Source organism: Cotesia glomerata, linkage group LG2, assembly GCF_020080835.1.
Source record: "Cotesia glomerata isolate CgM1 linkage group LG2, MPM_Cglom_v2.3, whole genome shotgun sequence".
Classification (NCBI taxonomy): Eukaryota; Metazoa; Arthropoda; class Insecta; order Hymenoptera; family Braconidae; genus Cotesia; species Cotesia glomerata.
In genome coordinates, this window is record NC_058159.1 from 11,010,186 (window position 1) to 11,021,635 (window position 11,450).

Here is an 11,450-nt window from a genome sequence, read left to right on the forward strand (position 1 = left end):
TTAACTTCAAGCAATTTAGTCACATAAAAAACCATTCAGAAGTTATCTCAGAAAATTTTAGTCAAGTTGCAAAAAAGAAAAATTGTTTACGTAAGGATAACGTCAAATTTAGTAATAAATTAATTATAAAATTGAATGATACTGATATTAAAAATGTTGACACAACTCAATTAAATCGTCATCATAATTTGAATTTAGAAGAAATAATTAGAATAGGAAATCAACTTAAAGAAAGATTAGAAAATAATACTAAAATTGAACAGAATGAAGTAAATATAATATTAAAATTATATAATTTCATTAATCAAACTAGAATTATACTACAATCTGAAAATAGTGATGAAGAAATTATTCCATTATTACTCCGGAAAAATTTTACAGCTATTGACACAACACTAGATGGAAATTGTTTTTATCATGGTATATCAAAATTGTTGATTGGTGGAGAAAATTTGACACCAAGTTTAAGAGCTTTACAAGCTGCTCATATTATTATAAATGAAGAATTTATAAATAATTTACCGATTGGGTTGTCAAATACTTTATCTGTCAAGGATGTACTTAAAAACGGAAAATTCGCTGAAATAGGGAACATTTTAATACTTTCCTTAATATTAAAACGTACAATTAACATTTATACTGGACATCATTCATCTTCTATACGACTTGCTCCATATGATAGTCATGAAGAAATTTATCTTTACTTAGATCTTGAAGGTCAGCATTATAAGGTGATGTTTAAAAAAAGTAATGATTTACCTCCAATTGAAACAATTACTGATATTGATTTTACAACGTTTAAATATTTTACATAAATAATTACATATTTTTAGCTAATGTATTCATGGTTTCGAAAATATTGAGAATAATTAGAAATAATTGAATTACTTAAACGAAAATATTTAAAATGTTATGTATTGAAATTTGAGAATACTGAGATTATTGAGATTATTATTGATGTTGAAAGTGAAAAAAAAAATTGGATAACTTTGAATTTTTATTTGAAAGTGATGTAAATTTTTTCCGAATTAGGTATTTTCTTTTAAAGGTAAGTAAGAAAAACTTTTAAATAAAAAAAATTGACATTTAGCCATACACAATATGGATAGATAAAATTTTGTACGAATTTTCACATTAATCAGATTATTCAATTAAAAAAAATATGTCCAATGCTATCTATATATTTAAGTCATTGTGTTGAATTAAAAATAAAAAAATTTTGAACATTGTTAATAAATTTCATTTTATTGAAATTGTTAACAAAAATAATACTATGAAACTTCATAGTTCAATATACAACTCTGTTATTTTATTATCTTACTTTTAGGCACTTAAATCTTAAATTTTAATTTAATAATTAAACTTGATAATATTAATCTTCAATTAACAATAAAATCGTTAATTCCGAAAAATATGAATAATACTTTACAGACCTCAACTTATAAAAATAGTGTTGATGCCTTCAAAAAATATCTCAAAGAACGCTTAGATGCTTAAAATTGTAAATGATCATGTGTGGATTATGTATGATACTATGTTTTAATTCAATGAATTTATTTTAAGTAAATATCTATTACGGAAATTTGGTAGTCTACTTAAAATTATGTATTGTAACCTTAAAAAAAGAATTTAAGTAATAAAAATGACTTTTAAAGAAAGTAATATTAAGAATAAATAATTATATAATAGTTTTAGTTTAAATTAATATTTTTAAAAAATTACGAAAGTAATTTTTTAATGGTCTTAGAATGAATTTATGCTTTATATGAATTGTTGTCAATTATCATGTTTTATGTGGTCATTTATATATTTTTTCAAACAATAATAAAGTTCAGAAATTTGACAACTTTTCCAATTTATTAGCACAAAGTTCGATAACCGATTCAAAATGATAATTGAGTAATTATTGTTGACAAAATATAATCTAAATTTTTGATAAGACTTCGATAAAAATGAAAAAAAAAATTCCAAGAGAAATGACAAAATTTAAACAATTCATTAGAAATGTTTAACATTACCTCAATAATCTATCTTTACTCTGTTACTGTTTAACTTTGCAGTTTTTACCTTTAAACAATTATTTGAAAGTGATAATATTAGTTCATAAAATGTAAGTAATTTTTGAATTTTAAGTAAAATATGCATGTATCTTCAGAGCGTAATTAATCACTGTAAATTATTTAAATCTTAAAATCTCTTCTGTTTTTTATAGGAATATTCATCTTGATTCTGGAATTTTAATTCTTTGTTCGCCAGGACCAACTTGTGAAGAGGCATTTTCTTTTCATCAAGTTTTTTCATATTTTCCAGTGAATTTAAGATTATTGTAGCATGATCTAATGACAAATTATTATCATTAAAAAAAAATCATTTCAATATTTACTAAAATTAAATACATACTTAAATAATTCTTCATAATACCAACAGCTTCGATATGATCACCCTTACTAAATGGGCTCTTAAATGGTTTTTTGAACTGAATTATCTTAATTTCAATTTTAAAACCAGACTCTGAAGCCATTGATCCACAGCAAATGAACGAATTTTCGCCTTTAATCTTAACAGTATCAAAATTTGTTTTCACATAACCTTGCATACCTATACATAAAATTATTAAAATGTCATAAATTGCATATAAATACATGATGGATGATATTACGTAAAAAATGTCAATAAACAATTATATACATACGGATTTTTTTCTTTAAGTATTGTTCAGCTTCTTCAATAGTAATAAGAGGATAATCCTCTTCAACAACAGGTATCACTTCTGCTGGACTTAATGGTATAGTGTCAATTACGGTGTTGGATTGTATAACCAATTCTATACTGACATTACCATTGTTGTAATCGCTATCGAGAGAGATGAATTTCGAAAAAGCACCATCAATATGGATAACCTAGTTTAAAAAAAAAAAATTATCAAATTAAGATAATAAATAAATAAAAAATTTACTCAAAATATCACGATTTCGTTGGATTTCTACCGAGCCAATGGTGATCGAATTAATAACTAATGAATTAATGAATAACTCTTCCAATGTCTTCGTTCCAGACCAAAACTTGCACCCTGACACCCTCATCATTGCAAATGACAAACTTAAATACAATACCCTGTTCACCTGATTTATAAGTGACAGATTTTGGAGCACTAATTTCATCTATTTTCCCGATAATTTCACTGAAATTATAAATATTATTGTTATTATTATTATATTAATTAGTATAATTATCATTTTTAGTATTATTGTATTATTAGTTTATAAAACTATTTTCTATTAATAACATGCAATTTTGATATAGAAATAATGATAATATATAATTACACAGTAGACGATAATGGAGTAATATTTCTAATAAACTCCGATGTAGAAAGTTTTAAAGTCTCTGCTTGATCTTGATTATTTGTTTCTCCTTCATCATCACTGACATCAATCTTTTTTTCAACTGATATTGTATTTTCCGTCATTGTTTATTGCTGTTAGATACTTAGTTCCAATAAAGTAGAAGCAATGGAAATTTATTAATTTATTGAAATACTTTTTTCTTAAAACCGTTGGATCAGTTTTATAGATTAATTAATGCTTTTGTTTTTTTATTGATTTCACTCTTCAATTATTTGTTTTTGACTCTGAAAAAATGTTTTGACTCAACCTTAACCTCAACCTTTCATTACCCATGTGGTTAACGATATGCAATTGTGATGGTAAATAAACAAAATGGCATACTGATGTTATCATTATGAGTAGAAAGAATTTGTAATTATCGATACAAATATAAAATGACGTTATTGATACTAGATGGCACCAATGTCGAATTTTTTGAAAAAAGAATAAATTGGCTACATTGGTTTAAACCAACGCCTTGTACTTTATATTACTTTTAACAAAAAAAAAAAAAAATGAAATTAAAATTACAATTAGGAACATAATTTTAAACATATTTTTGTTTTTTGAGTATATATATATATATATATATATATATATATATATATATATATATATATATATATATATATATATATATAAAACAAACTGAAAGCGACTCTGTATCATAGCAACATTTTTTTTTATTGGTATATAAAGAATATATAAAAGATAATTACTAGAAAATATCACGAAGTTAATAATTAAAATGGTGAAAATTAATTTATCAGAAAATGAAATAGTACGGACTTTTTTTGAGGGAAGGAGAACAAAGTAAGCTATAATTAAGTTCTTTTGAATTATAATTTTGAGATTATTTTTAAGTTATAATATTCGATGACATATCGTTCTATATATATATATATATATATATATATATATATATATATATATATATATATATATATATATATATATATATATATATATACATATATATTTCTTCTCTGGGTGTATTTGTCACTGAACTCCTCCTAAACGACTGGACTGATTTCAATGAAATTTAAGACATGTGTCCAGGCCAACGTCTGTCGGGTCCACTAGTATACATTTAAATTATAAAATAATCAATCAACTTATTTCTTTTCAGTTTTACAGGATTTATTGCAAGAATACTGGGAATTAGAAGAATAAATAATCAGAGTAAATTTGTATTTTTAATTTCTGAAGGAAACCTAATGAGATATATGATGTGTATTGATAATCCTCAAGAAGATTTAGCAAAGAGGATTGAATTGCATCAGGTAAATCAAAAATTAGAGAAAAAAAGAAAATTTACAATTTTATCATTTTAAATTAGAAATATGTTTAAAGTATAATATTAAATTATCAATTTAAGATTGTCATCATTAAACGATCCAGACCAAAGCTTGGAATTCTTCGTGAGTTAATTAATGATCCTCTAATAAATGAATTCAGATTTGAAATTAATAACATAAGGAATTTGAAAATTACAAAGATAATATTAGGACTTGATGACTTCATAAATATGCCTAATTTTGAAATTGAACTTGAATCGGAAAATGAAGAATAAATACTTGATAAGGTAATCTTATCATTAATAATATATAATTATAGTAGATATTTTTTTTATTATTTAATTACAATGGAACGACAAAAAAATATTTATTTGATCAAACTAAAACTAAGAGAGATAATGAGAAATTGAAATAATGAAAGTAATAAACAAAGAGAAAATGTTTTTAAGACTATTGGAGAATACTTGAAATAATGATATTGAAGGAAATAAAATTATACAGATGAAAAAAATAATTATGAATAAAAAAATAAATTAATATTCATAAGTATTTTATTAAGAAGATGTACTGTCCTTTCTGTTATCTTGTGTTTCAGGAAATTATTAACTAAGTCATCCTTGGATCTTAACGATGGAATACTCAAACAAAAAAAATACTGAACTAATTAATAAATGATCAAAAATAAAATTAATTAAAAGAAGATGAATGATTAAAAATTGACCGTAATAAAAGTTGTTATGAATCATTATTATTTATTATTAGTTGTCATGATTGTTATTATTGTTGCTGTCATGGAAATAAAATGTTAAATATTAAATAGTTGATTAATTTTTTTTTTAAATTTTTTCAATACTTGTAAAATTAATTTAAACAATAATAGCTCAGATCAAGCTGTTATCAACGATACACAAAATTTAAGTAAAAGTGAACTTTACTTGCTCGACATAGCGATGGATATCATTCATAAAATATGTCATCTTTTGCTGAACAATATAATATTAAATGCATGAAACTTTTAGAGTTATAAAACAAAGATTCACCCTGAGAATAAAAAAAAATTATTCTAGTATTTTGTTTTTAAATTACGTATTTTTTTCAATATTCATCTAAGAAATCTACCTATCCATGTCGGGTATGGCCGAATGGCGTTTTTAGTAGATTTCATAGAAATCTAACTATTGCATTTGTCCTCATGACGCAACTTTTGAAAAATTTTGGTATTTTCTCACTTAGTTCGTCAAGCTGGTTCAGAAAATGCCATTAGTTCAAAAGTTTATATATGTATGTATTTATATATATATATATATATATATATATATATATATATATATATATATATATATATATATATATATATATATATATATATATATATACGATATAACGCGGCTTATCCGGACGATAGCATCTATAGTTGTTAATGGATCCTTTTCAAACTCAACATACTTCATTTTTAGACAAATACCAAGGCCAAGTTCAAAGATGAGCTTAATCGGTCAAGTAGTTCAGAAATTATATGGTTTCAAAATTTTCAAAATCCTAAAAATTTACTTTTTGGCTGATTCTTTTCGCGCATAACTTTTGAATGAAATAACCTATCGAATTTTTGTAAATATTATTTTAAAGTCCATTAAACAAGCTTCAATTTTCATGTAATTTTATTTACCTAAACTGAAAATAACCTATTCGTCTGTAGGTTTTAATGGAATTTTAGTAGATTTCATAGAAATCTAACTATTGCATTTGTCCTCATGACGCAACTTTTGAAAAATTTTGGTATTTTCTGACTTAGTTCGTCAAGCTGGTTCAGAAAATGCCATTAGTTCAAAAGTTTATATATGTATGTATTTATATATATATATATATATATATATATATATATATATATATATATATATATATATATATATATATACGATATAACGCGGCTTATCCGGACGATAGCGTCTATAGTTGTTAATGGATCCTTTTCAAACTCAACATACTTCATTTTTAGACAAATACCAAGGCCAAGTTCAAAGATGAGCTTAATCGGTCAAGTAGTTCAGAAATTATATGGTTTCAAAATTTTCAAAATCCTAAAAATTTACTTTTTGGCTGATTCTTTCGCGCATAACTTTTGTATGAAATAACCTCTCGAATTTTGTAAATATCATTTTAAAGTCCATTAAACAAGCTTCAATTTTTCATGTAATTTTATTTACCTAAACTGAAAATAACCTATTCGTCTGTAGGTTTTAATGGAATTTTTAGTAGATTTCATAGAAATCTAACTATTGCATTTGTCCTCATGACGCAACTTTTGAAAAATTTTGGTATTTTCTGACTTAGTTCGTCAAGCTGGTTCAGAAAATGCCATTAGTTCAAAAGTTTATATATGTATGTATTTATATATATATATATATATATATATATATATATATATATATATATATATATATATATATATACGATATAACGCGGCTTATCCGGACGATAGCGTCTATAGTTGTTAATGGATCCTTTTCAAACTCAACATACTTCATTTTTAGACAAATACCAAGGCCAAGTTCAAAGATGAGCTTAATCGGTCAAGTAGTTCAGAAATTATATGGTTTCAAAATTTTCAAAATCCTAAAATTTACTTTTTGGCTGATTCTTTCGCGCATAACTTTTGAATGAAATAACCTATCGAATTTTTGTAAATATCATTTTAAAGTCCATTAAACAAGCTTCAATTTTTATGTAATTTTATTTACCTAAACTGAAAATAACCTATTCGTCTGTAGGTTTTTAATGGAATTTTACTTTTGCAGTCGTTTTTCAGTAGATTTCATAGAAATCTAACTATTGCATTTGTCCTCATGACGCAACTTTTGAACAATTTTTTTTTTTACAATTTGTATTGTACTTATAAGTAACCTTTTATCATATTCGTGTGTCGGTCAATCTGTCTTGACACAGATTTCCGCATCACCCTTGAGGTACTGTGTAAAACGACGCGTTCCCTTTCTTTTACATGGCGGGTCCCCAGTAGGCCTATACCATGGCAAAATGATTAATACAATCCAAGAGTTTTTATTGTCGTGTTTATTAGTAATTTGGTTTATTATTAAATTTCATTTCATTAAGGTTAAATTTGATTTTTTTTTTTTATTTTCAACAATATAGAATAGAATTCATTTTTCTTGCTCTCTTAGCCGAAAGTACGCTCTTCCTGGAGTAAACCGACTTTCTGGCCTTAGGTCGTAATATACTATATATAAGAACATAAAATTTATGTGTATTAAAAACGTGACCATTCCTGAATTTGTATTTGTCATTTTTGCGAATAAAATCTTATTTGTCTGGTGTTTTTTTATCTAATTTCTTTTTTTCTATCTTATTTATTTTGGTTACTTTTATTTTTTTATCATCTCATTTTTGAATTTTTTCAATTTCATAAATTTTCTATAGTTTATTCAAAAATTTTTCTATGTACATAATTTTCACTGTATTTATCGTTTTAGTTAGCATTTAAATTTTTTCAAAAATTCATTAGTCAATTCTTAGTTTATTATATATTTTATTTATCAAAATTATCGGTTTTATACATCAAAAGCTTAATACATAATGTTAATATTTATTATTATTGAAATTTCATTTCTTCCTCCTGTATTTGATTAAATTGAACTAAAGATTCTTCGAATGTTTGTTTGATATTATATTCTAAAGTCGTTATATTATTAAAGTCTTGACTGTCTTCTAAAATTGATTCACGCTCATAGTATGATCTTTGATTCGACTTACATAGAAGTGAACATTATCCATGTTGATTATTGTCATTATTTTTGATGATTTTGTAATTGTAGGCTCCACTTTCATAAGTACTTGCAGTATTCCTGCGATGCCAGAGACAATGAATATACACAGTTTAGTCTCTAAGGCTTCACAAACGGAATAATTGATCCCTCGTTACTCCAAATTCCATCACCAGCAATCATCCTCAGATAATCATCTATGTGTGGGTCATCTATTATATCGTCATCATCATTACCTTTTCTAACTTCAATCACTTTTGTTGTGCATAATACTTGGTAAAAATTAGAGTTCATTATAATGTGACTGATAACGAAAATTTTGATTTCATAAAACCTTTCTTCATCGTTAAAAATCAGTTCAGCAATTGTTCGAAAGAAACAATTTCCGTCAGGTTCAACGTTATCAATAAAAAAATTATCTAAGATCATTTCTGGAAATCTTGTAAAATTTACTTTCTTTTTTTGAGGATAATTTTGTATTATGAAATTTTTATTATCTGATTCATAAATATTTTTAAAATTATTATTGATTTCTAAAATGGTTTTTTGATAGTTCCGCACGATATCATTAATTTCGATACTTGATTTGCTGCCATAAATTTGATTTAAAATTACTTCTGCTTTCTTTGATAACGTTTCAGTGATAATTGTAGTGTTTCTCTGAAAATTAGTATAGTTGCTCTCTTTTTGAGAATTATTAGTAATTGAATGAATAACATTCGAATTTACTCTTATTTCAATCATTTGAACATTTTGCCACATTTTTGAATCACATTATATAATTAATAAATAAATAAATTATTATTAATATTTATAATGAAAATTTACTTTATGTGAAATCTACTTCCATTTCGGCTGCCGAATGGCCTTTTTTTTTTTATACATCTTGTTGTTCTCAAATATCCGCTTGGTCGTCCAGATACTTTTATTTTTGAGGGAGTTTTTATTTTATTCAAATCTTGAGTGTTTGTAGTTGTCTCGATCTCATTAATTTCAAAATTTTTTCCAACAGACAAATTTTGAAAACTTGTTTCTAAATCTTTATCTTCATTATCATATAATTGATTAACAGGGGTTACGTTAACGTTGATTTTATTTGAATAATATTCCATCATATCATCAACTGTTCTTAATTTTCTATCATATTCGAAACCACAATTCGCACTTATAATATTTGCAAGTTTTGAAAATTTGGCCATTACTTCTTTTCTTTTTTGGGAAAATGTTTGAGTACGTCTTATATTTTTCTTGTTTGTAATGGAAAATGACGACTCGTCAATAATGTGTTTGGGTGATCGAGAGGATGGCTTTTCTGGATCCAGCAATTTTTTTTTACTCCAACGCTGATTAAATAAACAGTCATCATATAAAAACAAGCGAAAATGGCGTCGGGCAGCAAAAATGTGTCGGCACGGTATCTGATATGATATGAATGTTGTACATTGGCACTTCGTAGTTGATGTTTCGAAGTTATTAACCTGGCATATTTTGTGAATTTCATCAATATTGGAGCAAACAATTTTTTTACTGTATTGTATTTCTTTTAAGACCTTCGCACTGGCATACTGTGATAAAGTTTCGATATATTTCTTTTCCGCATTGTCAGGATCAAATTGCAAATTTGGTTTTTTCAAAAATTGCCCAGCAGTTCTCAAAAGACTCGTAGTTTTGTGACTAGCGTACCATATAAAAAAATTTTTTATTGCAATTGTCATAGATGAGTTTTTCTTAATCACTTGTTTAATTTTTCGTTGACCGATTCAAGTCGGTTATTAGTGGTATTCCCAAGACTATTTTTCAAGACGCTATACATACACCAATCCTCACGAATATTATGCCAATTCGTATCGAAATATTTTATAAATTTCGGCGATACAGTTAAATTTAACTCTAAATACAAATCATTATATTCTTCTTCCGAAGAGGTAAAAATCATATTTTTTTAAATTTTCATAGCTGTTACTTTGACTTCACTACTTAAATTCATATCTGGGTTGTTGACGACTCTCTCGAAAATTTTTTCACTGTGAAAGGCACATATGTAAGTCGGAACACCAGGAAAAACGTCTTTCAAAACATCACGCTCCAGCAGATCTTTGTCGGTCATGAAGCATGTAATTTTTTCACAAGCTTCTTTATTGACTTTTTTGAAAGTATTCAACATCCATTCGAGGACGTCGCGTTCTTCTGTTGACAAAAAAGCTAATCCAGCAACTTCCCCACGACCGGTACCATCTTCAACAAGAAAAATCATTAACGTCATATCGTTGTTTGTTAATTTATAAGTGCCGTCTAGGAACACTATTTCCGGCCATTTTTTAAAGTCTGATCTCATTTCTTCGGTCGAGAAAAATATACCTTTACAGGTGGATGTTTCAACGTCTTTGTAAATATGAACGTCTGCCCCTGCAAATTTAAAATTTTTATGCACGTTACATGAAAAGAGAAGTTAAGATTATTATAGAATAACATATATCTCTAATTAGCAAATTGACTAACTCCGTATTTTTTTCACAGGTTGGATTTTTAATATTCTTAGTAACAGTCAAATTATAAATTATTATGATGACCACCAAAACTATAATATCAAATATAAATAAGATATTAAATTGATTTTTAGATTTCAAAAATATTTTTAATTAACTTCTCGTCTCATAAATTGAGAACTTTTTGAAACAGAGTTAGCAAATTTGATAATTAAAATATCGATATATATTATATTATATATACTAGGGTGTCTTAAAAAAAAACTTTTTTTGTTTCATTTTTACTTGGAAACGTGCTAAAAGGTTCTGTTTAGATGTAAAAATGATCCTGTTAAATGATGAGCCCTTAATTTTTATATTAAATGTCTCCACATAACCTGAGAAAAATTATTTTTTTTCTCTTTCTAAGATATTTAATGATTTTTCGCTAATCTAATTGGATTATGAGTTATGAAAGCTCAATGTTCAACTCAAAATGAATTTTGACGATTTTTAGATTTG

General features: G+C 25.5%; 1 protein-coding gene and 1 long non-coding RNA gene across 2 annotated transcripts; one reads left to right on the top strand and one right to left on the bottom strand.

Annotated features, from left to right (window-relative positions):
• Positions 1 to 1,748: 1,748 nt before the first annotated feature.
• On the bottom strand, positions 1,749 to 3,710 carry LOC123258867. The gene is made up of 5 exons (XM_044719123.1): positions 3,327 to 3,710; positions 2,988 to 3,181; positions 2,693 to 2,900; positions 2,401 to 2,598; positions 1,749 to 2,336 (listed from the first exon to the last, which is right to left on the bottom strand). Exons 2-5 carry the CDS (start codon positions 3,159 to 3,161, stop codon positions 2,188 to 2,190), a joined length of 729 nt encoding a protein of 242 aa, XP_044575058.1. The 5' UTR covers positions 3,162 to 3,181; positions 3,327 to 3,710; the 3' UTR covers positions 1,749 to 2,187.
• Positions 3,711 to 4,491: 781 nt separating this feature from the next.
• On the top strand, positions 4,492 to 5,399 carry LOC123258845. Its single transcript, XR_006508154.1, has 3 exons — positions 4,492 to 4,669; positions 4,765 to 4,971; positions 5,280 to 5,399. It is a non-coding gene; the product is annotated as an uncharacterized LOC123258845 (long non-coding RNA).
• The last annotated feature ends 6,051 nt before the right edge of the window (positions 5,400 to 11,450 follow it).

Coding starts and splice junctions, on each gene's coding strand:
- LOC123258867 (XM_044719123.1), bottom strand. CDS start 3,161: ATGAAATTAGTGCTCCAAAATCTGTCACTTATAAATCAGGTGAACAGG. Junction 2,599..2,692: donor ATACTTAAAGAAAAAAATCC/GTATGTATATAA, acceptor TTTTATGTATAG/GTATGCAAGGTTATGTGAAA. Junction 2,337..2,400: donor TATTATGAAGAATTATTTAA/GTATGTATTTAA, acceptor ATTTGTCATTAG/ATCATGCTACAATAATCTTA.